Genomic DNA, 27,900 nt, shown 5'->3' with positions numbered 1-27,900 from the left:
ATGCCCAGTTCCTTAACCTTGACATAACTGAATGTTCCTCAGCCCAGCTCTCTTCCATCCACCGAGGCTGGCCCTGGCTTCTGGCAGTGCACACAGGAGGTGCTGCTGGTGATGGGAAAGATGCTGAAAGCTTTGAAGTCAGGCAGATCTGGGTTTGAATTTCAGCTGTGCTACTCTTAGAGTGGGCACACGTGGCTATACCTGTCTGAGCCTCAACTCTTTACCTCTGAAATGGGGCCAAAGATACCCATTCTGCAGGATTGTTGAGAGGGTTAAATGAGAGAATATGAGTAAAGCACTTGCTGATTCCCTTCTCCTTAGCTGTGCACAAAGTGAGGCAGGGAAGAGACCCCGTCTTAGGGGAAACCTGAAGGGAAAGGAAGGGATGGAGTCTGTGCAGTTGAGTCAGACTTCTGAATGGAGGCGCAGAAGCTTGAGTCCCCAGCCTGGAGGCTCTGAGAGGCGTGGGAGGTGGTGTCCGAGCAGTTGGGGGAAAGCCACCCCTCCCTACACCGCCCCCTCCCCTACACAGGGCCTGCTGCCTCCCATGCCCATCCTGGGCAGACAGCCAGGCAGGGAGCTGGAAGAGTGCCCGCTGTGCGCTGAGGCCAAAAGATGGGCACTGTCCAGTTGGCGGAGGGAGAGCAGCTGGCCCGGAATGCGAGAAGTCAGGGTGCCGACTGCTGGGGTCGTGTGCCCAGACGGTGTGTCTGAGACACGGCTCTTGGCTGCCCTCCGGAGCTAGCCCTGCTGGAGCTGGGAAGGGCCCCCTCCCTGTCCGGCCCTGGCCCTGCCGGCTAAGCTATTGCACCTGGAGATTAATCTCGAGGGGCATCTGGGACTTGCCCCTAGCCAGGCATGTGGCTGGTCCAGGGGCAGGCCCGGGAGTGGGCAGGAAAATGGGAGAGCCTAGATTAAGCTTGCAACCTGGGTAGACCAGGAAGTGGGGAAACCGGTTTGTCATTTGGGCCACTTGGGGTGGGGTCTTCTCTCCTGCCTTGCTGCCTGCCTGGCGCCCTATATTGAAGAGAGTTCCTGTGCCCCTTTCTTGCTCCATCTAAAGTGGCTTTGGGAAGGTAAAGAAAAGGGGCAGGGGACTCAGTCCACTTTCTCCTCTCCAAGAGCAGTTTGCGAGAGGAGGGACAGGACAGAGAGCGGAAGGGAGAGAGGAAGCAAGCAACCGGCTCCGGAGGGCAGGTCAGGGTCAGTGCCGGTCAAAGCCGGAGGTCTGCTGAGCCAACAGGTAGGCCAAGGTGGGACAGGGAGGGGTGGGAATAAAGCGGGGGCGGGGGCAGAGCTAGCGCTCCGCATGCTGCCTTGGAGGTGGCCGTGGCAGAGCCGAGCGAGGTGTGAGAAGGGGCTGGAGCGTGCTCCTTCGGGGTGCTGCTTGACAGAGGAGGGGTCCCCTCAATCTTAGCACTGGCCTCTGCAGTTCCAGCAGACGCCTGTAGGAGGGGCCGCAACCGGAGCTGGGGGCAAGGACATAGCCCAGCAGGGGGCGCCGGGGGACTGGATCCCTGAGGCTGAGCGGAGTCTAAGGAGTGGGGTAGGGGGGGCGACCCCGGCAGAGGCCGAGGAGGGTCCAGCCTCTCCCTGCATAGGGCGGCTGTGCCCTTCGGAGGTCACCTTGGCTGAAAAGTGGTCACCCGGTCCCGCAGCTCCGCTTGCCTCCCTGCCCTGTTACTCCCCGAATGCCTCCTAATCCCCTGGCGAGCCAGGGCTTGGAGACCGAGAAGTCCCCCACCCTCGAGGTGCACCCCTCTCCTCCGAGGCTGGTCCCGGGCCTGAGGCATTTGTCTCGGTGGTGGTGGTGCGAGGATGGCTTGGGGTGGGAGAAGCAGGTGGAGTGGAGGGGAGCGTGAGCGCGCCCCGCACCCCTGGCCCGGCCGCGCGCCGCGGGATCCAGCCGTGCAGCTGGAGGGCGCGAGGCGCAGCGCCCCCTCCTCTCCTCCGCTCCCCGCCACCCCCGGCGGCCCTTTGTACGTTCCGGCCACACGCGGGTACCCGCGCCGCGCGCGCTCCCGCCCGCAGTGACACACCCGCGCCGGCCCGCGCGCGCGCCCCCCCGCACACACACACACACACACACACACACACAGACACACACACTCGCTCTCGCACACTCGGTGACACGCCCGCGCGCGCGCGCACCCACACGCCCGGCCGCCGGCGCCCTCCCAGCTGGTCCACCCCGGCGGGGCCCGCGCCCCCGGCCCGCCCGCCTGGCACCGCGCCCCGGGGCTGGGGCCGAGCGAGGAGTCCGCGAGGCGGCGAGAGGGCGAGCGCCAGGCAGGCCGGCCCGGGGCCCCCGCCCCCCGCGCCCCCGCCCGATGGGGAACGCTCCGTCCCAAGGCATGTCCCTGTCTCTCTCCTCCCTAATGTGCCTCCATGCTTAAGTGGAAGGTATTTCTGTTTTCTTTGTGTGTTTTCCCCTCGGCCGGGGGCGGGGGCGGCGGCCGGACCGGGGAGGCGGCGGCCGGTGGGGCGAGGGATGCTCTGGGCGCAGGTGGCCGGGGCGGGGGGGCAGGGGACCGCGGCGTGCTGGCTTGGAAGAAGGACCCGAGCGACAGGAGTCCTGGGACCAGAGGGGGTCAGGAATTGGCGAGGCTGGAGACCAAGCGGGGAGGGCCTCGTGATGCCCGGGGGAGAGGGCCCGAGGGGTGAAAATTTAAAGGGGGTACGTTTGGAGGAAGGAGGGGTGGGGAGAAGAAGGGGGATGGATAGTGAGAGGAGTGGGGGAGGGGAGTGGTCCATCCATGGTGTTGGAAGAGGAGGATGCGGGGGGTGGGGGGTGGGGAGGAGAAGGGGCTGGAGAAGTGGGTGGCGGGGAGCCTCAAAGGCCTCTCTTTCCCCCAGGTCCCAGAATGGGGTGAAAGCGCTTGGACGGTGGTGGTAGGCGCTTTGCGCCAGCCCCCCAGGGAAGGAAGGGGATGAGTGCATTCTGGGGTTAGTTGTGTTGCCGGGATACAAGCCTGTATTCCACCCCCCCGCCCCCCTCACCTCGAGGCCCTAGCCCTGGAGACCTCGAGCCTAGGCAGCAGTTGCAGAAACAGGGGACCAGCTCCCCGCTCAGCTGGCGGGTAGGGAGGGGCCATAAGGGGGAGGGGCTGGGGGAGGGGCTATTTGATCTTAAGCCCTCCCCCTGCGGAGGCCAGAGGGCAGGGGAGAGCGCCCCCAGCTGGGGAGAGCATCCTGGGTGAGTGAGGAGGTAGGGACCGCCAGAGGCTGAGGGGCAGAGGGCGGGGCTGGGGAGGGGACGCGCCATAGCCCCCCCTCCCCTCCCACGCACCCCCCTGCTACGTCAGAAGCTCCGGGGCCAGCTCCGAGTCCTGTCGATGGGGGCAGCAGGATGCTGGTGGAAGCAGAGGGGGCCGGCCGGGTGCCTCCGCAGCTCGGCTGGCAGGGCCCGGCGGGGCGTGTGCGGCTGCTAGTGCTAGCCCCCCCGCCCCACCCCTCCCCATGCAGCCCTGGCAGTGCCTCCGGCGCTTTGCCCTGGCCTGGTGGGAGAGGACCGCTGAGGGCAGCGCCCGATCTCCTAGGGAGGAGGCTGGATCGAGGGACCCCGGGGGCCGAGGGGAGCCAGGTGAGCAGGAGCAAGGATTTTGCAAGGAGGAGGTCCCGGACTGTTTTTCCCCCTCTCCAAATACTATGGAAGCAGGAGGTCCTGAAGCCCCCAACTTTAAGGGAAGTGTTTTCCTCCCCCTCGGTGGCGCTGGCGGAGGGCTCCTGGCTGAAGACTTCTCAGGATATGTCGGAGCTACTGTTGTTTTGGGGGAAGGGGAAACAGATGAGGACATGGTGGGGGTGCATAGCTGACCAGACTTTGGACTTAGAGGTCCAAACGTTCCTTGGTGTGGGGTTTGAGCACTTTGTGGGGCTGGAGGTTGGATACCTTCTTCCCGACTCTGGGTATCTTGGTCTGGGTGACCTTGAGCCAACTGCTTTGCTGTCTAACTTCATGCCTCAGTTTCTCTCATTCCCTTCCCTATCCCTCTTGCTGGTTTTCAAGAATTGATGCTGCATTTGATGGAGACTGTCACTATGAAAATGTGAAGCTCTGTCATTCTTGGTGGCAGCTGTCGCGGTGGTGTCTCTCGTGCGGTTGTGCGCGCACGCGCGCGCGCCTGTGTGTGTGTGTGTGTGTGTGTGTATGTGGGGGACAGTTTGGGTTTCTGCAGGAGGGCTTTTGCTAGTTCTGGCTGGTGTTGGGGCCACTGTGAGCAAGTGTCAGGGCCTGGCATTCACACCGGAAGGAGGGCTCCAGGCGAGCCAAGAGTTGTTGGGGCAGAGACTTAGCCGGTGGCCTGGTGTAGAAGCAAGGCTTGGGGGTGAAGGCTTGGGGTGTAAGGGGAGGGGGTCGCAAGAATAAGATCCCTCCCACCCTCCACCCAGATTGCCTGGCACCCAGGCACCATTGGCAGCCAGTGCAAAGGCTTTGCCCTGGCTTCTTGCCACCGTGCCTTGGGGACAAGAGGGTCTTTGTCCAGTGCCCCCCCCCCCACCGGCCACCCCGTTCCCCGTTCCTTTCCGCCCTTACCATGATGGCCGATTCTCTATGATGACCCTCAGGGCTGGGATGGAGATGTGGGTCCCCCATGTGCTCTGGGGATCTGGAAGAAGCAACTGTGGTCCTCAGGGGCTGAGTGGAGAGGGGGAACTGGGGGAACTCTCTTAGGGGAAGGATCCCTGGGAATGAGTCGTCAGGACGCCTGTCCCCACCCCAGACCTTCTGCTTGCTCCTTGTCTAATGTCGGCCGGCCGGCCGGAGGTGGGTGGGTGGGGGGGATGTCTGGGGTCTTTGTGGCCTGATTCCAGCTGAGCTCCAGGTTTCTTAAAGATGTACAGGCTACAGCGTTGTGTGCTGGGATACAAGCCTCAGACGTTCTCTCTTTCTCTCTCTTCCCAGGGACCCACCCTGGAAAAAGGGTTTAATTAGAACCATTGATTCCTTCTTTGGCTGCGGGCATCGATCTCAACAGTGTGGTCAGACCTGGGGGGTGGGGGTGGCATGGTTTCTGTCTGCACAGTGCCAACCTTGGCTTTCTCTAACCCAAGCTTAAGAGGGAGGGGGCTGGGCTCTTTAAAGTACCGGGTCTGTTTGAGCCCCACCCCCACTCCAGGTCAGGTCTTAGGGAAAGAAGGGAGCTGGGGCTGCGGGTCTGGATGGAGGGAGGGGTGTTTGGGGTTCAGGATCATACTGAATGGTGGGCCTGGGGCTCTGGAATGGAGGGGAAGCTGTGGTTGGGTGGGGTCCTGCAAGGGGGAGTCAGGAGGCAGCAGAGGGGGCCGGTGTAGGGGGTACAGGCAGAGAGTTCAGGGGAAAGACCTAGGGCTTGCCATAAAAGCTTCTCTTTCGAGGAATCCCGAGCACTTATCTCCTCTAGCTCTGGCAAGGAGATCCAGTTTCTTCTTTTGCTTGTGTCCTCAAGGCCCAGAGAGGGACAGAGATTGCCTCAGAGGCCCAGCAGGCCTGGGTGTGGTCTTGGAGCCTGGTTGCCTGAGCCAGTGGCCCCTGCCTAGGCACAGAGAGCTGAGGGTGAGGCTCCTGGCAGCCTCGAGTCTGGTCTCTGGGCTTGGTGGGAAGTGGGGGACAGCTTGTGCCCCCCAAACCCTGACTGCCTGTCGTGGGTGGGCTGGTGCAGGTGCGGGCTTCAATGAGGCACTCAGATGCTCTTTGAAGAATCCCTTGTTGGCTTCCTAGGGCCCATTCGAGCAAAGATAATAAAAATCTGGCCGTCAGCGGGTTTGAGGGCTGCACTCGCTTCCCCTTCTTTCATTCCCAGCTCTGAAAAGCAGAGATGAAGGCTTTGGATTTGGCTGCTGCCCCAAGGGAGAGAGGGAGGGAGGGAGGCAGAGGAGGATGGACTGATTGCCTGGCAGCCCAGGAATTGCTGGGGAGGTGGGCAGAGGGAAGGGGCTTGGTCCCCAACTCCTGCCAGACAGTCCCGAGGCCTCGGTGGGGCTCCTATGCCCGATACCCAGGTTCCGGCTTTGCTTCAGTCCCAGAGGCCTGCAGTCCTCTCTCTCTGCTCTGCTGCTCCCCCTTTCCCCCTCCCCCTCTCATCTCCCCCCACGCTGCCCCTGTGTCTCCCCCACTTCTTCCTCCGGCCTCCCCTCTCTCTGCCCCTTGGTTTCTCCTGCCCTGAGCTTCATTCTCTCTCTCTCTCCCCCCCCACCTTGTCTCCCCTTTTCTCACTCTGTCTGCCCTCCTCCATCTGTCTGTCTTCCTCCCCCCAGCATTGGTCCTGCTTTCTAGGACTGTCTGGAAGGTTGGAGAAGCCAAGTTGGGGGGTGGAGGGCAGCCGCAGCCACTGAAGGGATGGGGCCGGGTTGACTATTATGGTCTGTCAGGTGCCATAGTTATCAGAGTCCAAGCGGAAGGGGGCTGCTGAGCCCTTGGAGGGGTGTGTGTGTGTGTAGCAAGGAAACCATCCCCCTCCCCACACCACAGCGGGCACCTTGCCCTGACATTGGGTTTCAGACACTCTAGTTCTCCTGCCGCCTTCTGCTGCTTGGCTGCCGGAAACCAGCGCCTCTGGCCTTGGCCCCTCCGCCCCTCTGGTCACCCACAGTCCCAGGCATCGCTGTTGCCCTGCCCACACTCTTCCCCTCACACCCCAGCAGTTTCCAGGCTCAGAGGTGGGAAGGGAGGGGTCCTAGCCCCACCCCTCACCCCTGGGCTCTGGGAGGCCTTCCTGGAGCCCCATCCAAGCCCTGTGCCCTCTTGCCATCTCGTCGACCTCCCATATAAAAGACAGGACTGTCGTGGAAAGAGCACTAGACTCTGAGTAAAGGGAGCTCATTCCCACTCTTCCTCAGCACCCAAATGTCTGAGTGACCTTGAACAAGTCCCTGCCTGATGTGGGCCTCTTTCCTCACCTGTGAAATGAGGGGGTGTGGGCTGGATCATCTCCAAGGTCTCTTCTGACATTCCGTGGATGTTGTGTCTCTCTTCTGGGTGATTTGCATATGCTTTGCATATATTAATGGTGCCTGCTTGAAGGGGGAAGGTGCCACCCACAAGGACCAGAGTCCCACCCACCATTCCGACTTCCCTTGCCCATTGGCCCATGCTTTCACTGCTGGAATCTCCTAGGGGGGTGGAAGCTCAGGCCTGAGCATTTCCTGGGGAGGTGGGTCTGGCCCCTGGGTTCCAGACATGCCCGAGGCAGGATGGGGGGTAGCCCCAATGGAGGGGATCCCTACCCTCGTCACCCCTGCTACGGAAGGTTCAAATAGGGAAGCCAAGTGCTGTGTGAATTTACTGAAGTTGCCAGTGGCTACCATGGGGTGTATGAAACCCGGCCAAGGCTGGCTTGGGGGTTTCCCTCCTCCATTCCCAGGGCCTGAGTACCCTCTAGATGCCAAGGAGCTTAGCCAGGTGTCAGAGTCCCTCCTCAGGTGTCAGCTCCTCACCCCCCACAGCCTAGGGCAGATAAAGGTGTCTTGCAGCCCTGCCCACTTCCGCTCAGGCCCCTGGGCTTGTAGGTTGCAATTTGGACCTGAGAGCTGGTCACAGAGAGGACTAGCTCTTTGCATCTCTGGGCCCTGCTTAGTTGCCACACTGAAGGTGAAACCCCATGCTCCCTACAAGGGTCACAGACATCATGAGGGAGAGAGAATCTGCTGCCTCTGGTTCTGTCCCCACCTCTGGGGAATACTGCCCCCAGAGTCTCCTCTCCTACCTCCTGGCCTGAGCTCTGTCTGGCACGGGCCAGTGTCATGGATCCCAGTCCCAAGTCCTGCCTCTGTTGCTTTGGCCCCTATAATGCCCATCACGTGGGGCAAGGCCAGGGTAAAGGTTGGCAGCCTGGAGAAGATAATGTGGGGCCACTGAGTCATGGCGAGCAGAGATGGCCTTTGCTACCGAGGAGGACCGGGCCAGCAGAAATGGAGCAAGAGGGATCAAGGTTAGATTTAGTCTTAGAAAGGGACTGTCCCAAGGGGCAGATTTGTTTGTGACCATAGGATTGCTGTGAGGATTAAATGTAATCATAGAAGAAAATGTCCAGCACAAGGCTTGATACAAAGTAAACACCCAGTAACTGGTGTGGCAGAGAGAACAGAAGTCTCTGAAACCAGAAAAGACCCTCCCCTAACCTTGAGACTTAGGATTTTGCAGGGGATGAGAAACTGCCGGGACAATTCCCAGAAGAGCTGCTTCTCCCACACTCAGGCTGCTGCTCCCCCAGTGTGCTCCTCATGCCTCACGCACGCACTGGGCTCAGGGCCCAGCCACCCGAGGACACCCTGCCCTCATCCGCTCTGTTGCGGGTGGGCAGACAGAAGGGCTTGGGGTGGGGGGAGAAAATATTCTTCTCCCCTCCCCCCTATCTTTGCCCAGGACAGCTTGAAAGGAAACAGGCCCACGCTGTAGTAGGAGGAATAGAGGTTAGATAGGAAAGAAAGCCTCCCAGGGTGTGTGTGTGGGGGGGGGCACTCCAAGGTGGGGAGCTCTGGTGGTCTTTGACCTCACTGACAGGTATATGTGAACATGAGTAAGCCAGTGTTGTACCTAAGGGCAGGGGACCTGTTGGTATGACCTTTGCAATGACCTTTGGGCCATCCTGAGGCTCTTGGTGGTTGCACTTTAACTCTTGTAGCTGTTATGGCTGGCTGAGTACAGGGTACAGGGGTGCATGAGAGAGAGGGGTCCAGTCCTGCTGGGGAGGAAAAGGGAACCCGGTAGTCACTCTTCGATCCCCCAGGACAAAGAGGTGAAGTGCAGTGGGAAGAGCAAGCATGGGACCAGGATCAGGTGGCTCGCCTTCCCTACTGCTGTGTGACCCTGGGCAAGTTAGTTGCCCGCTCTGGTCTTCAGTGTGCTTGGTATGAAAAAAGAGGGTGGAACTGGAGAATCTCTAAGGTCTCTTCCAGCTGTCACAAGCTCTACCTCCTTCCTCTCCCCTGAGATAAAACATGCCTTGCCACAAAGAGGGTGGGAAGAATATTTCCAAGCTCCAACTAAACCTGGAAAAATGGAGAACTGGCCCAAGAGAATATTGGCACATGCGTGCGAGGGCAGGCACGCACACACACACAGACACAGACACAGACACAGACACACACACACACACACACACACACAACACACAGTCCCTTGTGCTGCAAAGACACATTTTGCCCAAAGTCTACCTTCTCAGCCCAGGGGCTGGATAAGGGAGTGGCCAGAGGATTCAACTGTCTGAATCATAAACTCAACGTTTTCCATCCTGGCAAAACTGGCTTTTCTACATTCCATTCCATTCAGGGACTACAATCCAGTCCTTATTTTCCTCCTTGGAGGCACTGCCCGAGGGTGGCTCCTCTCTCCAACAACCTTTTTCTGGTTCCCGGTAGCCTCCACCACCTGGCCCAGTTGACTGCATGTCCCGGCATGGAGTTCCGTCAAGACTGGGAAGGAGCTGGGTTTTTCCCAAGCCTGCCTTCCTCGCCTCCGCAGACCTCCCCATCCCAGCACACTGGCTTCTTTTCCACCCCAGCCATAGAGCTTGCTGGAGACCCCAGACCCAGGGCCCTGCAGGGAACCCTCAGACCCAGAGACCCCACAGAGCAGCCCAACTCCAGAGGCTGCTCTGGAGAGGCCTAGCTCGAGATGTTTCTGCAGAGCCTAGGAGGTGGTTGTGGGAGGGTGTCCTGCCGCCTCCCCACACCCCCAGGGCGAGTGATAATTGCAGACACAGCGGGCATCTGTGGCGTCACCCTAGGCACCGGCATCTGCCTCATTGGGGAAGAATTAACGATTCCATCTCATTGGGAAGGCATTCCACGGCTCACTGAAGCCCTTTCAGAGAAACACTCAGCCCTTCTGCCTGCTCTCTTGGGCGGCCCCCTGCCCAGTCCACCCCCACCGAGGGAGGGTGAGGTGGGGGTGGGGGCTAAGCTGGCCTGATGCATCCCCATTTGTGTTCCAGCCGCTCTCTAAGAGAGAAGGCTCTGAGGAAGAGTGAGGGCTTTTAGGACTGACTTGGATTTTCACTTTGCTGGTCCCCTGACTTTTAACACTCTCCCCAGCGTGGGTACTCAGGGATTTCTGGAAGTTGAAAGGAGAAGGGGACTGTGAATGGCTTCCTGGAGGAGGTGGGAGAGCAGGAAAGCAGTCCTCCCACCCCCCACCCCTGCCCCAGGGGCCAGATCTCACTTAAAGATGAAGCTCAGGAGATCCAAGTCCCGGCTTCTCCTGAACCCAACAGCACATCCTCTCCCCTGGTCCCTGGTCCCCTCTGCAGCTCAGACCTAGCCTCTTCTGCCTCCCACCCCGAGGATGAGGCAGAAGGAGACAGAAGCCAAGCCTTCTCTTTCACTTACTGTCCTTCAGAAATGATATATCCTGGAGCCCGCGCTGGAAAGAGGGGAGACAGCCAAGGCCTTAGGAGGCTAGAAGGGAGGCAGCTTAGCTCAGGGGTCAAGAGTTCGGGTTCTGGAGTCAGACAGAGGTTTGTGGTTTGGGGCAAGTCATTTCGCCTCTGATGCTCATTTTCCTCCTCTGTAAATTGGGGCCCATGACAGTGTTTTCCTCGCAGGGTGGGTACCAGGACAAAATGCGGTAATTTAGGTAGAGTTCCTAGCTCACTGGAAACTTTTAAGAAATAGTCTTTGCTTTGTCTTTGTCCACCTCACTGTGCAAGAAATGACTGAACGGGTGAAGTCGTTTTTGTCTTCCCGGAGGAAGGGGCATACATGAGAAAACCTCTTTAGTGTTTTTTGAAATCCAGATCCTCACCTCAGTTATTCTGGGGCTGGGTCCCCGGAGCTGCCACTCAAGGCGGGTGGTGGGAAGGAAGGTAGGCCTCCTGAGCCATCACTTCTCTGGACTCCGAGCCCCTGTCCATCTGCCCCTTCCACGCCCCACTCCAACCTGCACTGCCTGGTCCAGGAAACCCTCTGGGGCTAGATCCGTTAGTGAGAATTCTTGGTTTCTTCCTTCAGTCAATGTCCCCACATCTGGGTACAACAGCTGCTTCTCCCTGGGACGCCTGCGTCTTGGGTAATCGGTGGGAAAATTGGAACCATGAGATTGGCAGGGGGCTCTGAGAACTCTTGCAGCCAGACGTGATGTGGGTATGGATGGGTCTGAGCCAGCCTCAGGAAGGCTGTGCCTGAGAGGGTCCTAGCCACGGTGTCTCCCTCCGGGCAGGAAGGGGGCTCATGCCACCAGCCCCAGGATGGAAGGCAATAGACCATAAGGCAGCAGGAGGGGGAAAGGCTACAGTTAGAAGGACTTCCCTGCGGGGTGGGAGGGCCACAGCCCTGATGAAGGCTGAAAGGGGGGGCTGTGCGCTACACTCTGAGGGTTGGGGGGGGTGTGGAGGCAGGAGTGAGGTATAGACCTTCAAGCAATTAGGGGCACAGGTGCCATTGTCCTGCACAGCATGAGTGTGTGAGTGCTGGTTGCGTGTGAAATACGTTTCCTCGTTACAGGTGGGAACAGGGGCCTTCCTCAGCGTTAGGGGGTGAACGGAGCAGATGGGGGTCTCGGGCTGGGAGAAGGCTGTCAGCAGAGCGGTGATGGCAGGCCCCTCTGACTCTGACCCCAGCAGCCTTCCAAGGTGGTGTGACCTTGGGTGGGCAGCACAGGTGGGCCCTCCAAGGTGCTATCATTCGGGATCTTATGTGGGCGCTCCAGGAAAGGGCCTGCCTCTGTTTCTGGGAGGAGAATAGGGCCTGGCTTGTTGACTGTCTGTCCTGGGGACCTCATTCTAGGGACCCCATGTTTTCTGTGTCGTCCTGCTGTCTGTCCTCCTGTCTGTCTCCCACCAGTGTCTCTGCCCCTTCAGCCCCTGCTCTTCCAACACCCAGTCTCTATCCCTCCTGCCCCCACCCCCAGCCTCCCAGCGACCTCTAAAGGGATGGCTGTTAAGGCTCCACCTTGCCTTGTCCCTGCCCCCTCCAGCCCCATGGCCTAAGGCCCCTGCCTGGGAGCCATCCCACTTTGGGAGCCCCGCCCTGGGCCCCTTGCTCTCTCCACCTCCTCTCCTCTGGCTCTGGGCATTCATTCACGACTTTCCTCCTTTCCTGTCCCTCACCCAGGGCTCCAGCGTGCAGCGGGAGGGAAGGCTCCAGGACTCTGTTCCCTCTGTTTAAAGTCTCCAGGTTAGTAAGCCAGGAGGGAGGCCTCCCCCCACCGCCCTGCCTCACACTGCTCCTTAGCCAACTGCCTCTTGCCAACCTAGATGGCCTGAAATGGGGGAGGGGGGCTCTCCCTGGTGGGTCCAGGCCTTTGCCAGGGGAGGGGACAGCAGAGACTTGACTCCGGGGAGGGCAACTTGCCTGGCGGAGAACGTGTCTATGTGTGCATGTGAGTTAGTGTGTGTGTGCATGTACAAAAGCGTGCTGGCCGCAAAGCCTCCTTGGGCTGGGAAGCCGGGGGAGAAGGCAGGGGCCTGGGGGCCTGGGGAGAGGGCCTCAGGAGCAGGGGGCCCTTCTTACGGAGGGAAACCCATGTTCCAGTGGAGGCTAGAGGGTGGGGGATGGGACATGGGACCACATCCCACCTCAATACAGCTCTGTTTAGTTTATAGGCACTTGCAAACCTGTGATTTTATTTCATTTATTCAATGATTCAATCGTTCATTCATTCATTTGTCTGTTTGTTCATTCATTCAATAAAGACTTATTGAATACCTTCTCTGTGCCAGGCCCTGGGCTAAGGTCTGAGTCCAACAGTGACCAAGACAGATAAGAGTTTTTCCATTGCTTAAGTGCTGAGCAGAGAGAGGGTAAGGAGTTGGCTGAATTCACCAGCTGTGGAGCCGGGGCCATGGCTTGGGCAGCTGACTGTAAAGTGCCTGCTCCTACTCCAGGACTGTGACTCCATGTCCCCTGATGCCCCTGTCTGCCCCTGCTCCCCGGCCGGCAACTGCTCTCTACTTCATATCCCTGTAAAGTGTCCCTTGACCCGATGGTACCTCTCACATAGTGTGCCCCCACCGAGTAAGCAGCGATCGAGGCCTCAAATCCCTGGGGACTTGGGTAGGGTTGTGGGACCTGTGCCGAGGACTCTTCAGAGGCCTTGGGGAGCCGACCCCCTACTTCGCTGCCCAGGATCAGCAGCCTGGGGCCCTGGACTTGAGAGGCAGCCTGACCTGGGTTCAAATCCTCACTCAAGCCATTACCTAGCTCTGTGGGCCTGGACAAGCCACTTGTCCTCTCCCAGCCTCAGTGTTCTTGCCTGGAAAATGGCAGGGTTGTCAGGCGCCTGGGTGGCTCAGTGAGTAAAGCATGTGATTCTTATTCTCAGGGTCATGAGTTCAGGCCCCACATTGGGTGTGAAGCTTACTTAAAAAAAAAAAAAGAGAGAGAGAGTAAGTTAAAAACAAATGGCAGGATCGATAAGAAGAGCACAGGAAAACCAGCAGCTGGTCCAGAGCCTGGCCTACAGCAAGGATTGCCCCATTGCTTGTTCCCTTCCTGTGTGAGCCCTCTCTCCCCCTGGGGCAGCCTGAGCCCCAGTATTATCCGGCTGCTGCTCTGTTCCTCCCTCTCCCCTGCCCCACCAGGGGAGCAGTGCTGCAGGATCTGGGTCTTGGCTGTCTGCAGACTCAACGTCCTCCAGTCCTCCATCTCTCTGAAGGATGCTTCAGCCCCAATCTGGGCGGGCAGCTGGGGGAGGCAGCCCTCCTTGCCACTGTGGCTGCTGCCGACGCCTTGATGGCTTTTTAATAACTTTGCTCTGAGACAATCTGCAGAGCGCTCGTTTGTCTGCCTCTTAATTAAAATTACCGTTTTCCTAAAAGAGCAACAAGGCTGCTCCCCTCCCTCCCCCACTGTGGCTGCTGACAGGAGGCAGCATCACTTGAAACTGCAGCCCTTCCCAAAGCTGCCCCCCACCCCAGTCCTGGTCACAGGGGCCACCAATCCCCCTCCCCCGCACCCATAGCAGAGGGGCCGAGGCTCAGCCACCCCGGTGGGCTCGGGGAGGGTGGGGCAGGGAACCAGGAGGAGGGCCTGAATGCTCTCCTCTCTCGCCCACCCTTTTCTGGAATACTCCCAGAGGCAGGGAGCTCAGTACCTTCCAAGACTTCGGACATCTGTAGAGAGGGGAAACAACCCTGTCCTGCCTACCCTCCCAGAGCGGATTAAGATGTGGTTGGGTTTTGGAAACGTGTTGTGATGGATTATTAGGGGTGGGGGCTGTCCACCAAGGTGGACACAATGGGGTCAAGCGCCTCACCATTGACTCTGGTTCCAGTTACAAGAGACTTCCGGGTTCTCTTTATAGGCTCTGATTCAGCGAGGGAGTGAGGGCCCGGCGGGGTGGGGGGGCTCATTCAGTCCTTGCTGAATTTGGGGTAAAATCATCCCCGTAATAATGAAAATACTAATGACCAATATTTACTGAATGCTTACTTATTAATACACAAACCATATGCTGGGTTAAGCTCTGTTCATTTTATCCTTACGACCCACCAGCCTGTGTCCTCAATGCTAAGGTCTCTGTTTTATGGGGGAGGAGACAGACCAGAGAGGTTAAGAAGTAACATGCCCAAGGTCACATAGATAATCCATTATGGTATCCTCAGCCCTACTCCCCATTCTGCCTAAGGCTCTCTAGCCTCTTAGGTCTAGCCTCAGTCTCTCATGCTGTACGTGGAGCAGTTCCCCTCTGCCTCTCTCTGCAGTCCTGCGCGCACGGTTCCTCCAGAGTCCATGCTACTGAGAACTGACTCTGAGGTTCATCAGCGCCTTCCTTCCCCAACCCCATTCCTGGTTCCACCCCTGGGGCACCCCAGGGACTCCGGACCCTGGAGTTGGGGAAGGTATACAAGGGGGACTGGAGGTTAGGGCGTTCCCATTTCCAGACCTCGTTTTGGTGGGGCAGAGTTCCTCTCCATGTGGGGAAAAGACCACGGGGGCAGGAAAGTGACTCGGTCACTTGGTTGTGACAGCAGATGCTACTTGGTTGTGAGCTGGTCTTATATTGTGGCTTTGTCGGTGAGGCCCACCTAATAAACCGTTCTGGAGGGGGACATGTATGGAGCCTCGAGATCCAACATCAGGAAGGACCTCCTCAGATATCTTATGTCTCCAGCAGCTCCCAATGCGCCTGGCCTGTCTCCTCAGTGAACCGTTGCTTCTGTGACTCCTCTTCCAGGACGTCCCCCTCCTTGGTCACCTCCATTTCTGCTCCTCCCTGAGGTGCCCCTTCCCGACCACCTCCAGGCTTGTCCCCTCTGAATTCCCATGGCATTGTCAAATCTCTTACGGCCATTGCTTCTGGATCCAATGGGACCTCGTAGTCCACTTTTGCTTTGGGGGACAGCAAAGGCAGCGCCTTCAGGGGCAGGAAATGTGCAAAGCCAAGGGCAATTGGAATAGTGGGAACTGTCCCCTACGAGGGACAGTGCTTATGCTCCTTAAAAACAGGAAAATTCAAAGAAACAAAACAGGACACCCATCAGCCAGACAAAATAGCTGTGCCCCAGTATGGCCCCAGGGTGATCTTTGCCAAACTGTGACTCACTTATCATGGTGACCCACAGAGTAGGTGTGTAGTTTGTTGAGTGGATACGTGATCACGGGGCTAGATACTTTACATGCTTGATTCTTCCTGTCTTCCCAAGATAGGCACTGTTTCCCCATTTGGTTATTGCGGAAACTGACAGCCAGGGAGGTAAAATGACTCGGTCAAGGTCACAGCTATGTGAAAGGGCTAGGGAAGATTTGAGCTTCGGCTTGCTGTCATGGAGCTCTGTTTGGTTGGGGACACGGGTCCACATGCATTTGGTCCCTGCCCTGGGTGGCCGGTAGCCACAGGGTCGACACGTGCTGCATGCCCCGTGAGGAGGTAGGGTTGAAGGGGTCAAGGGCTACAGAGGCAGAGAAGGAGCAGATGCCCCTCACCCCAGCACAGTCCTCCTCCCTCAGCTTCCGGTCCCATCCCAGCCGCCTGGGGATGGTGGCGTGGTGACAGGTGCCGAGCTGCAGAGATGACAGCACTGCTGATTCCCCCGTAATTACTGTCTGATGAGACGCCAGAATTAGCCAGCGCACGAGCAGGGGATGCGGATTTGGGGGCACGGTGCTGGGAAGCAGCTGGGGGTGAGGGAGCCTCTCCTTCCAAGCCTGGGACCCTCTGGCAGTAGGGCCGGGTCAGCACTGAGGAGGAGGAAGTAGAATAGAAAGGAGGAAGCACTGTGTGGTTAATATGCCTCAGATATTATTGTGTGGGCTGTGGTTTTTCCAGTCCTCAAAGTGGCTAGGTGTACCCCTGAGCTGGCTGGCTGCCGGACAGGGCATCAAGAGCCTCAGGCCGCTGACCAGAGACTTACAGGTGGAACCGCCTGTCCAGGCAGACTCTCAGGTACACCCTTTGGTACCTAGACCTTGCCTCTGCCTCGCTGAGGCCATGGGGGATATAGTTGGTGGGAAGGGGTGAGCCCCAGGGCAGACTCCCACATTTGCGAGGCCAGGAACCAGAGGACAGATGAAAGTGCCTGGAAGGAGTGGGCGGGTTCAGCTGACCTTGCTAGAAGAGTCACCCACCCCAGGCAGGAGGAGTCGAGTTGGCCCCCAAAGTTCAAGGTCAGGAGGGGCTTCAGATTGGCAGCAGGAGGCAAGGGCTGGGTATGTCCTGGACACCTGTTCTCCTGGCACATGTGCTGGGGGCAGGGGGAGGGCTGGGGAAGGCAGAAGCAGAGAGGGGTCGTCTAGGCTGCTCAGACCTCGTCACACCATTATAGGAGTTTTGAAGGCCACCGACTAAGAAGAGTGGTGACAACATGGGGCTCACCCAGCAGAAGGCCGAGCAGACACCTGGTGGGTTGGGGCTGAAACCAGGCCATGGAAGGAAGGACCCAAAGTGTTGAGCTCAGAAGAGGAGATTCAGATTCCAAACCGCCATCCTGCTCTGTACGGAGAGGTCGTGACCTGCCCCTGGGTCCCTTGGAGGGCCATGGGCATACACGCTGGGTCATTTTAGGGAAGGAGGAACCCCACACGATGATTGATGACTAGGAGGTAATGAGTTCTCCATTCCTGGAGGTATCCAAGCCCGGGCTGGATGGCATTTCTGAGGCCGGGAAGGTTTCCAGTTGCCCTTGGCAAGTGTTGGGAGGACTCTGTACCCAGCTGAAGTGTGAGAAGGTTGGAGGTTCTTTAAGGACTGTGGGACCCCTGCCCAGCTGGGTGTCCGTGGCTCCGGGGCAGCTCGGCTCTCTGTCCTGCCCTGGGGAAGAGCCCACCCCCCCTTAGACCTTCCTCTGTGAGGCCTCCCTGGGGGGAGTGTCGAGGGGCTCTATGCCTCACGCAAGGGGAGGGCTGCTCCAGGATTGCCCTCTCAGGGACTTGGGGGGCACAAAAGAGGCTCTGGCCCACAGACTCAGGGATGCCTTGAGGGCAGGGCCAGCCTCTCCCTCAGGGCAGCGGGTGTACAGAAAAGAAGGGGGTCTGGACTGAGGATCCCCGACTGGAAACTGGCAGAGTCGGGGTGGCATCTGTGTAGGGACCCCAGTCCCGGCGGTGCCTGGGTGCGCCCCTTGGCACATGGATGCCCATGGGGGGCGCAGGTGAGGCAGGTTGTGACTAGGCCCATGTTGGGGAGCAGGCACTGGGCCCATGGGCGTGCACCAGGGCGCACAGGTGTGAGGCTGGATACGTGAGCCAGCACAAGTGTGTCCCTGAGCAGCTGAGCGTGGTACCAGGGCCCTGGCTGCTCTGGTGGCTGAGGGAGAGGTCTGGGCGCTGGCAGAGGAAGGACCTCCTAGGAAATGCCTGACCCCAAGAAGGACGGAGTCTCTGAGGAGGCGATGGAGGGATCTGGCCAGTCTGGGGCTCCTGCCAACATCCATGAGGCCCTCACTGAACACTGGGTACTGACAACTTCCCTGTGGGAAGATGGGAGTGAGGGACCGGGCTTCGGCCCCTCACCTCCAGCAGAGTGGGGTCCCTCTCTCTGGGAACAGGAGGTCCCCCTCTGTCATGCTTTCAGCTGGCGGCAACTGGAGGGGCGTGGTCGCTGTCCTGGCCACAGCACCCCAAGGCTTGAGTCCCCCTTGGGAGAGCAGGAGCTCTGGTAGCCTCTTTAGAGTGTCGGCAGAGCTGGGGGGACAGGGGCCTGCCTCTCTCCCCTCCCTCCCTCGTGTTTGCTCCTTCCCTTCCTCTCAGCCTGTTTTCCTCTCGGCTGCCTCTCCGAGGAGATGGAGAGATGACAGGACACCTTCCCGGGCGTGTGATGGTGGAGAAGCCACGCAGGACTTAGCTTAACAACAGGGCGTCTTGTGGGCCCAATGCCAGGCCGGCCCCAGCTTTTCTGGCAACAGCTTCAGACCGAGGGTGATGCGCTCCCCTCTGCAGCTATGCCCCCTCCCTTCCCAGGGAAGTCAATTAGCCAGATCTTCATTAGTAGCTAAAAATCAAAACTGTACAGTGCTGGGTCTGATAAAACTCTTGATGATGGAATGAAAGGAAATCAGGCGATCGAGCAGATCAGGAAGGAGCTGTCCCCCACTTGCCCCCTAGGCTGGCACCTTTGTTCAGTGCACAACCTGCATTCCTGTCCTTTTTTTTTTTTTTCCCCAGACAAATGAGAGGACTGAGGCTTAGGGAGGCTGCTAACTTGCTCAAGGTCACACTAGTCAGTGGCAGAGCTAGGTTTGAACAGAGCTTTCTCATCCTCCAATTCAGTGATTTTTGGTAATGTTATAGCTTTGCCCACTATGGGGTGGTACAGGGAAAAGAGGGAGGGTTGAATATCTGACCTTGGGGCAAGCAGCTGGCTGCGGCCCTTCAGCAGGGAGAGAGAGTCTTGTTTGAGGAGCGTGGTCAGGGTGCCATGTGGGGCCCCTGATTTCTCTGTGGTGAGCATTCCCTGGGGCTGGCATGGGTGCCTGGGGGTGTGGTCCACCATGACCGCTTGCTCCTCTCTCTGGGGCTCAGGGTGCTGGGCCCATGTTTTCCACCTTGCTGCCGATTCCTCCTATGGAGATTGTTAGTCTGTGTCCTCCTGGGGCCTGAAGCCTGGGTCAGGGGGGGCTCCCCTGGCAATTGCTTCCTGGGAAGTGGCATGGTGGAATGGAAAAATCCTTGTCCCTAGGGGCCAGGATGCCTGGGTTCCACTTCTGACTCTGTCTCCAGCTCCGGTATGACTGGGTCAGGTCCGCTCTGTGGGCCTTGGTTTCCTTCCTGTGAAGGGCATTTGGCTGGAGGAAGAGTAGAGAGTGGTTTTCAAGATGCAGGCAGGGGTACACAGAACAGTCTAGAGAGGTCACTCCTGCCCGCTGTGGGGAGAGGATTTCACGGCCACACAGAGCCAAGGCCCCGAGTCAGTCACAGGCCCTGAATGAGACCTGAGTGAGCTCCCCGGGGCCCCACCCCACTCCTGAGATGGCCTGACGGTCTTCCCCAACCCCATCTGGGTGGAGTGGTAGCTCTGCCATCAAGAAGCCTCCAGTCTGAGGGAGGAGGCAAAGGCCTTGCACCAAGGCAGCTTCTAGCCTAATGAGGTAAACAGGGCTCTACACTTTGTGCCCCTGGGGGAGGAGGGGCAGGCCCTGCTCTGAGCCTGAGAAGTGGGCAGAATCAGCAGGAAAGGTTCAAGAGAGAGAGGGCTGAGAAGGGAGATCCTAGAGAACAAGCATCTGGCTGGGGCAACGCCCACCCTACCTTCAAGGAGCCCAACGCCCATTCCCTCTCAAATTCTCTCTCCCTGGGGAATGTCCTAGAAGCTCTGCTGGGAGCAGCCAGGACCCAGCCTCCCCACAACAGCTCCTCCTAGGCAGGTGAGCTCTTTTTCCCCCAGCCCCGAGGAAGTCCTTTAATTCTATTCTGAGATTCCGACTCGTTTACCAACTAAGTAGCCTTCGGTGGGTTTTAAATCTACGCAAATTGGTTTGTGTTTTTCTGCCTGCATGACGCTGTGATGGGCAGTGCCCCGCACCCTCCCCTGCCTCCCCAGCTCCCTCTGGGGCTCTGTTGTTCACACCCCTCCTGAGTCTCCGTGCCCAGCTTCCCTGGGGGCTGGGGTAGCAGAGCTCCCTGGGCATGGGGATGGAAGGGCTCTGTGGGCACGGGCGTGGGCCACAGTCCTCGTCTCCCTCTTCCCTGCCCCCCTACCCTGCCCCGGCCCAGGGGAAGGGAGTCCACATGGTGACTCCTGTGAAATCACTCAACCTCCCTGATCCTCATTTTCCCTGACAGTACTGCGAGGAGAATCAGCCTGCCCCAGGCCCTTCTCCATGTAACTCTGGAGATCAGTGCTGGGGGCTAGGGAGGAGGCATCAGCCAAGGACCACCCTGACTCTGCCGCCTTCTTGCTCTGCCCACCATCCCCCTACTACTGCAGTGTCCAAGCCCAGGTCCATCTAAGGGGGATGGGCTCCACCCAGCCTCCTCCCACTTCTCTGTCCTCCCTCTGACACCTGGGTGTAGGGGTGGGGAGGAGAGCTGACCTTCATCCCGGGACCGAGGGATGACAGCTTGCCTGGCCTTGCCCCTGCGTCCCTAGTGCCCCTTCTCCTAGGCACCAGGAAGTCAGCTTTACTGTCTAACCATCTGCCCTATGCTTTCAAGATGGCTCCCTCCCTTCCCTCCCTGGCCTCCCTCTCCCGGGTTCCCCTCCCCCACCCTCCCTGTCCTGAGGTGTGGGGTTCCTGGCCCCTGCTGTGGGCCAGGAACTGGACATGAAGCCTTGTCCCTCATCCTTAGTCCATCTCCCTCCTCCCCTCCAATCGCCCTTCCTCCCGTGCCTGCCCCCACCTCGAGGTTCTGGTTGGAGTGACAAGGAGACTCAACAGGGCGCTGGGCATTAGCAATTTGGGGGGATATTACACAGGAATGTTTACAGAAAGGCAATTGCCCGGAAAATGACTTTGGTTGCTGTGGTATGGGGCGGAAAAGATGGTTTTAGAAAACAGACACAGATGGGCTTCTGCTCCAGGGACCCACAGACAGACAGCAGGGGCTGAGGGCCACGGGCACGCGAGGAGCACAGAGCCAGGGGCGCCCAAAGACAGAGAGGCCGCTTCCTTCAAGGGGAGGGGTGGGGGATGGGGCAAGCCTTGAGCACCTCACCTGCGCCAGGTTCCTGGACCCTCTGCCAAGCTTGACCTTTGTCCTCTAGCCTCTGACCCCCCAGCACCGTGTGCTTCCTGACTGTGAAGGGCTCGCAGGAGGATGGAGCTGTCAGGCACAATTGACGGTGGCAGCTGCCTCGGGGCGCCTCCTGGGTGACTTGGGCTCCTCTTATTTGGCTGCAGATACAGGGGGTGGGGGGGACCTGGGGGAGACTTGAGCTGCATGTGCTCCTCTGTGTGTGTGTGTGTGTGTGTGTGTGTGTGTGTGTGTGTGTATGTGTGCAAAGCACCTTAGGGTTTGAGCCATGCCTTCCACTCTTCCAGCAATCTCCATGCACCCCTTCTCTTGCTCTGCCTGCAGGCCCCACGGCATCTGGCATCTAGACCCGGGAACCTGGGAGCTCCCTGAGCTGGTGCCCAGCCCCCATCTCTGCCCAGGAGATGGATGGGGCACACCTGGGAGCCCCCTCAGGGCTCATCCAGCCTCCTGATCTCTGGAGACATGGAGACAGGGACCTAAACTCTGAGTCTTGAGCTTGGGGTCCTCACAGCAGGGGCCCCAGAGAGAGACCTTTTCTGGATCTTGTATCTTCCTTCTTCCGTCTACTTCCTCCCCATCCTTGCTCTTCTTCCTTCTCCCTCCCCCCTTCTTCTTCTCCCTTCTCCACATTCCCTTCCTCTGAAGATGATGTCATGTGTGAATGTTGCCCAGTGGCAGCCGGAGGACAGAGTGGTGACATCTGGGGTAAAGACACGAGGTGGGGGTGGGCTTGGTGGCTAATGAGATGGTGTCACTGAAACTTGGGGATCTTCATTTTTATCATGAGTTACAGTGATCTCATGTAAAAGAATGCAGAGGAGGATAAAAATAAATCAGGCTCATAAATAAAGGTGGAATTTGGAACTGGCGGAACAAACAATGTCGCCGTTTCCCAAGCGCCTGCGCCTTTATCCTTGGCCGGCCACTGGGGGGCGCCCACCCCCACCTGTCACCCCAGCCTCAGGCATGTATATGTCCCTTCCCCCTGGCCCAAGCTGGGAAGGCTGAGCTGAGGGTGACAGAAACCGCCCCCCCCCCCCCGGCCCGCCTTCCCCACTTTCCCTTCCCTTTATTCTGAGCTGGACTGCACCAGTCTCGAGCATCTTCTCTGGGGCTTGGATCTCCTACTCAACAACTATGATCAGCCTCGCACATCTGGTGCCAATCCCTCTGACCCCAACTTCTCTCTCTGACTCCCCCAGCCTCCATCCCCCAGGGGCCTTCAGTCCCAACCTCCCTTCCCCAGTGTACCCCAGCTCGGTTCCTTCTCCAAGGCCTCTCCACCCTTCCCCTTCCCTCAGAGAACCCCTGCCCTTCCTTTGCAGCTCACCGTCCTTCAATTCCCCCAACCCCACTTACCCCCTCAAGGCCTCTCTGTCCCATCTGTCCCCTCAGCCACCCCCTCAAGACCCCTGCCCATCTGGAGCCCTCGCTGCCCCCTGCCACTGAACAGCAAGCATGGGTCTGCTCAGCGCCCGGGGGGCCCAGAGCCTGCTGCTAGCTGGGTTGGAATTGATCTCTGGCCCTTTGCACTGGGCTGCTCAGTCTGGGGAGGGTCAGGGCCGCTCCGGGGACTAGGTGGTGGCAGGAGCAGGCACGGGGGTACTGGGAAGGCTGTTCGGCTGGGATCCAGGAGCCCATGTGCCTGCAATGCCTTTAATTCAAAACAACACATTCTCTCCTCCATCATCTTGGGGTAAGACAGAGGCAGGGTTTAGAGGGGGACATCCCCATTTTACAGATTAGTGCCCTCGGGCTCCGAGAAGGAAGAGTAATGAAATGAACGCCTAATCCAGGGTCCTGCAGGAAAGGAGCTGACTTGAAACCCGGGGTGTCTCTGGCCTGGGGTTCTTTTCCTTCTTTACCTTGAGTACCTGTGACTCATGGGAGAAGCTCCAGCCCGAATCCTCTGAGTGCCACGGGCCTCCTTCTCCTAAGGGTAACAGGAAGGCTCCACAGCCCAGAAGCCCAGGTCTGTTATCCCAGTCCCCTGGGGCCCTGCAGAAAGGAGTGAGACAAGCACAGAGCAGGAGCCTCCCCTCTTCCCCTGCCGCCCCTCCCCCCAGCTAGTTTGTCTTTGTTAAATAAAGCTGAGGAACTTGAAGGTTCTTAAAGAGATGCTAGAGCTTTGCGGATCCAAGCCCCTCCTTCCCACCATCCCTCAAAGTTAGCAGATTGTCTCTCCTGCCCCTGCCTGTCCCTCTCTCTGCCACCCCCAGAATCCGGCTCCTGCCTCACCCCTGACTCCTCCCTCCGTCAGTGCCTGGGCACCTGAGGGCTGAGCCCTGACCTCAAGAAGGCAGGGACAGTCCCGGTTCTACTCTCCATTCAAGATGCTGGTAGCGCCCCTCCCCCCCCACTGCCCACAGTGAGATTCATAGAGCTGCAGTCATAAATAGGGCTGAGAGAGCATGTCTGCAGCCCGCAGCTGCTCCCCCTCCACGGCCCGCTCTAGCAGCCTGGATCCCTCCTCGCCAGTCCTGCCTTGCGCCTTTTTTAACCAGTGTGACTCCCGAACCTCCCTCAGTCCCTGCTGGTCTCTGTTTCCCCAGCCCAAACTTGCTGAGATGTTCCAACTAGGAGCCAGGGAAGGAGGTGAGGTGTAGGCATGGAGGGTAAGGATGGGGGTGAGCAGCTCTTCTGGGTCCCAGAGGGCAGAAGGGCAGGGGTGAGGGGACATAAGAACCGGAGACCTGTCCCCTGCACCTGTGTGTGTCCAGAGCCCTTAGAGGGCACTGTGAGCCTGGCTGTTGGGCACAAGGAGGGAGGTCCCTCTGGCTCAGGCTGGGCTGGGCCAGACTCTAGGCCTTGGGTTCCAGCAGCAAGTCCTGTGGGCAGAATCCGCCCCTGCCTGGGCAAAGAGAGGGCTATAGCCACGGAAGTTCTCCTCCTGCTCAGTTGTACCCAATGCAAATATCCACGGGAGCTGAGGGTAAGTGGAAGAGAGAGGTTAAGGGTCATGGGAGGCAGCCCCCTGACTCTGGTTGGGGCTATTTCTCCAGTGCCTAGACACCCCCATCCCGGCTTCTTCTCCTGGAGGATTATTCAGGGAACTCCTTTCCGGCCACATTCCCTGGAACCCCAGACTGCTGCCAAACTTCTCAAGGACAGGGACTAGACCTTCATGAAGATGGTCCCTGGGTTCCCAGCTCCACTCAAGCAAGGGCCATCTCTGAGGATTTCCTCCAGATCAGGGACCCACTGCACCATATTAGCTCAAAATGTTTTTCCTTAACTCTCTTTGAACCTTTATGAGTTTACTTAAAAGGAAACCTTCTCTCTTTACCATCCCGAGGAATGAGATCCGTGAAATCAATGGTTGGGTTGGGTCTGTGGGGTTTTCCTAATCTTTATGAAAATAAAGGCATGTAAGTATTAAACCGTGAAACCGTGTTCCTCCCAAGGTCTTGTGTATCTGGACCTCACTTTGAGGAGCATGCCAGAGGGGGTGACTGCAGTGAGAGGGACAGATGCCCAGGGAGGGGGGACAGTAGGGACCCCAGACTCAGTGTCAGGCTGGGGAGGGAGCAGATGAACAGAGATGAGCACTTAGTGCCCCGTGGAGTTGCCATTGTTCTGTCAATAGATGTTGTTGAGAAAGTGTGGTGGGAGGGGACGAGGCCAAGCTAATAGATACTGGGGCCAGATCTAGCCTCTACCACTCACTGTGGCTTTGGGCACGTCCCCGGACTTCTCCAACCTCAGCAGCTCCATCTCTGAAATGGGGCCACAGGGATACCCCCCCCCAAAGGGTATTGATGGCCATGTTGATGGCCGTCAATCAGGCCTTTGAAAGCCATGGAAACTTCTGTCTGTGGAAGCTCTTCTTCCCTTAGTTTTGGTGGCAGGTGTTAGGTCCTCAAAGGCATTGTCCCCCAGATCTACATGCCTCAGCCACAGCCTCGGGAGGAGTGTGGGTATGTGTGTTCGTGTTGGGTGAGGGATGGCTTTTCCTGAAATGTGGCTGAATCTCGTCTTTCCTCCTGCGGTGCGCAGTGGCTGTGTGGAGGAAGGGGGTCAATGGGACGTGGCATCTGGATGGAACATGGCTGGGTCCCGGAATCCCCAGCCTCCTCTTCTTTGCCCCAACTGGCCCCGCGAGTCAGCCCCTGTGTGGCGGTACACTTGTCTGCAGCAGTGCCTGACAGCCCTGGATCTAGGCTATATGTGGGGGGCGTGGCCTGGAGACTGGTGGATGGTGGGGCTGGGGTATGCCTGGGAGACTGCGTTTGCCTCCCAGTCGGGAGACCCTTGGCGCCTGGTGCGGGTGTTACTCTGGAAGCGCTGTGCCCTTCTGGGCTGTGAAAAAGTCATCTTCGAGGCTGGAAGGTGGGAGACAGCAAGGCTGGGCCAGGAGTGGGGCAGGGTTGGACCAGGAGCTCAGGGATGGTGGCCATATGGGAAAAGGATTCAGAATTCCGTGTGGGGACCTCAACCCCCGGCCTTCTCTTTTTTTCTGCTTCTGTATTGTCCTTTGTCCCCTGTGCGTCCCTTAAAGGTCTTGAACTTGTGTGTATGTGTGTGTGTGTGTGTTGGGAAGGGAGACTGAGGAGAGGGAGGGCTGGGGGAGGGGAGGGTTCCAGGGGAAGGGCTTGAGCTGTTCTGTCTGCTTTCTTTCTCCTTTGAGTTTGTCCCAAATCCATCTCTCTCTCACTGTCCTCTCTGTGCCCAGTCTCCGCTGTCTGTCCATCTGTCTGTCTCCAGGGAGGGAGGGAAAGAGAGGGTCCCATGCCCCAGACCCTGGGCCTCCATCTCCTTGCCATCATTACTCCTGCCCCCGGTATCCTAGTCCTGACCCTTTTCCAAGCCAATCCCCAGCCTTTAGGACAAGTGTGTCCTGGGCATGCTAGTCTGAAGGAAGAAGCTAGGGTCTCCCCCCACCCCCACAACACACACCCACCCCTCTTCTTAGAGGATGCTCATGAAAGGAAGACTGGGCAGGCTCCTTCCCACATCTTTCAGGAACCATTTAAAGGAAACGCCCCTTCCCTCACCTGTTCACACCAGCTGTGGGGAGGGGGAAAGGAATGAACGGCTCCAGGTCTTCAAGACCCCTGCTTCCAGCCTCTACTTGGCCTCAAAAAACAGCCGCTCACCTGCAGTCGTTACCCTTCCAAACCCACCCAAAGAAGACCACGAAGCCGGGCCCCGCCCTTGCCCCCCAACTTCCTTGGAGCCCTCCCCCTGCTGCCTCTTCGGTCCCCTAGTCAGGGGGTGGGGGCAGCCCCGTTCTGGTCTCAGCCCCTGGAGCCTCTTGCCCTGCCTTAGGCCTGCCCCTCCCCGCAGTGACACGGCCCCCACCCGGTGAGGGCTGGGCAGCCCCAGGCCCCGGGCGCCCCATGACCCCGCCATGCCCCCTCTCCCCTCTCGCAGATCCGGAGCGGAGCAGCCCCCCCATGCTGTCTGCGGACGATGCCGAGTACCCGCGGGAGTATCGGACCCTGGGGGGCGGGAGCGGCGCGGGCGGCGGGGGCCGGCGCTTCTCCAACGTGGGGCTGGTGCACACGTCCGAGCGGCGGCACACGGTGATCGCAGCCCAGAGCCTGGAGGCGCTCAGCGGCCTCCAGAAGGCGGATGCCGACCGCAAGCGCGATGCCTTCATGGACCACCTGAAGAACAAGTACCCCCAGCACGCCCTGGCCCTGCGGGGTCAGCCCGACAGGATGCGCGAGCAGGTGAGTGGGGGGCCCCCGCTGTGGGCCGGGGAGGGGTCTGGCCCCGTGCTCCCCTGCCCCCGGGGCTCTGATTCGGTGCGGCATCAGAGGAGAGAGCGGGAAAGAGGGTGGAGGGCCTTTTCTGGAGCCTGGGGAGGAAGCGGATGGGGACTCAGCCTGCAGACCTTTGTGTGCAGTCCCGCATTTGGGAGCACTGGCTGGAGCAGAGAGGCAGAGGGGCGTTGGACTGGGCTGAGGCGTGGGAAGTTTGTCTCCGCGGCCAAAGAAGTGGTGGGGAGGAGGAGGAGACAGTCCTGGGGACTGGCTGTTGGGAGCCTGAAAATCCTTCCCGCCTGGAGTTGAGACCACCTGGGGGGGACACCTCTGTGACTGGCCTCCTTGGGAGCCTCAGTAGGCAGGATCTGCTGTGCCCCCAGCTGCTGTAAGAACAGAGCCCAGAACTCCTGGGGCCTTTTGCCTTGCCTCCTCCCTCCCTGTCTCCTCCTCCCTCCCTCTCAAGACTCACTGTGTGACTTTGAGCTAGAGGCTGCCTTGGTTTCTCTCCTGCCATCAGAAAGGTTATAGAGGAGTCTGGGTGCCTGCTTCTGGACCTGGGCCTGCCTCCTCCTATCTGGGGCGGGAAGCTTCCCTTGTAAACCTCTCCCAGATCCTTGGGTTCCTGGATGCACCTCTCCATCCATGTATGGCTTTGTCTGTAGGAAAGTTCTTTCTTGGGACAAGCCTTCTGCCTACAGTCCCACATTGGCAAGATGCCTTGATGGCCGGGGAGACCCAGGCCTTGTCCTCTCAGGAGAAGCGGAGGAGGGGAGGGTGGTACATCCCATCCACACTATTTCAGTTGGACCTGGGGGTGTCCCACACCTGTCTTGCTCCCCCCTTTCCAGGTGCTGCTGGTTATGGCGGGGAAAGGGGAAGAGTGTCCCCACTCCCATTGTCACAACAGGGAACAAGGACATATTGGTGCACCTCCCCGCCCCGTGTCACCTCCAGTTCTGTCTTGCTTTTGCCTTTTCCCAGCTTCTGAGTCCTCCTGGGAGCAGAGTTCTGATTGGAATAAGGGAGAGTTGCAGATGGACATATGGCCCTCACCCTCAGGGAGCCCCTCTCCATGGGTACCCTCTGTGTGCTCTGGCTTGGGAGGAGGGAGCAGGGGCATTTGTGATCTGGAGCGGGT

At 58.9% G+C, this 27,900-nt stretch overlaps 1 protein-coding gene across 2 annotated transcripts in view; it reads left to right on the top strand.

Annotated features, from left to right (window-relative positions):
- Window positions 1-3,459: 3,459 nt before the first annotated feature.
- The window catches only part of SRCIN1 (SRC kinase signaling inhibitor 1), a gene marked incomplete at both ends in the record, with an annotated part of 62,930 nt that continues 38,489 nt past the window's right edge, over window positions 3,460-27,900 (top strand). Inside the window, 3 exons of one of the 2 annotated variants that reach the window (XM_080826760.1) lie at window positions 3,460-3,583; window positions 12,031-12,093; window positions 26,425-26,726. In XM_080826760.1, the coding sequence (XP_080682886.1) occupies window positions 3,460-3,583; window positions 12,031-12,093; window positions 26,425-26,726 (489 nt within the window). The remainder of the gene's footprint in view (window positions 3,584-12,030; window positions 12,094-26,424; window positions 26,727-27,900) is intronic. The other variant, XM_080826761.1, reaches the window with a different exon arrangement.

Source organism: Martes martes (assembly GCF_963455335.1).
Source record: "Martes martes genome assembly, chromosome: 16".
Taxonomy (NCBI): domain Eukaryota; kingdom Metazoa; phylum Chordata; class Mammalia; order Carnivora; family Mustelidae; genus Martes; species Martes martes.
The sequence above is the reverse complement of the archived record's forward strand: the minus strand, read 5'-3'. Positions and strand labels throughout refer to the sequence as shown.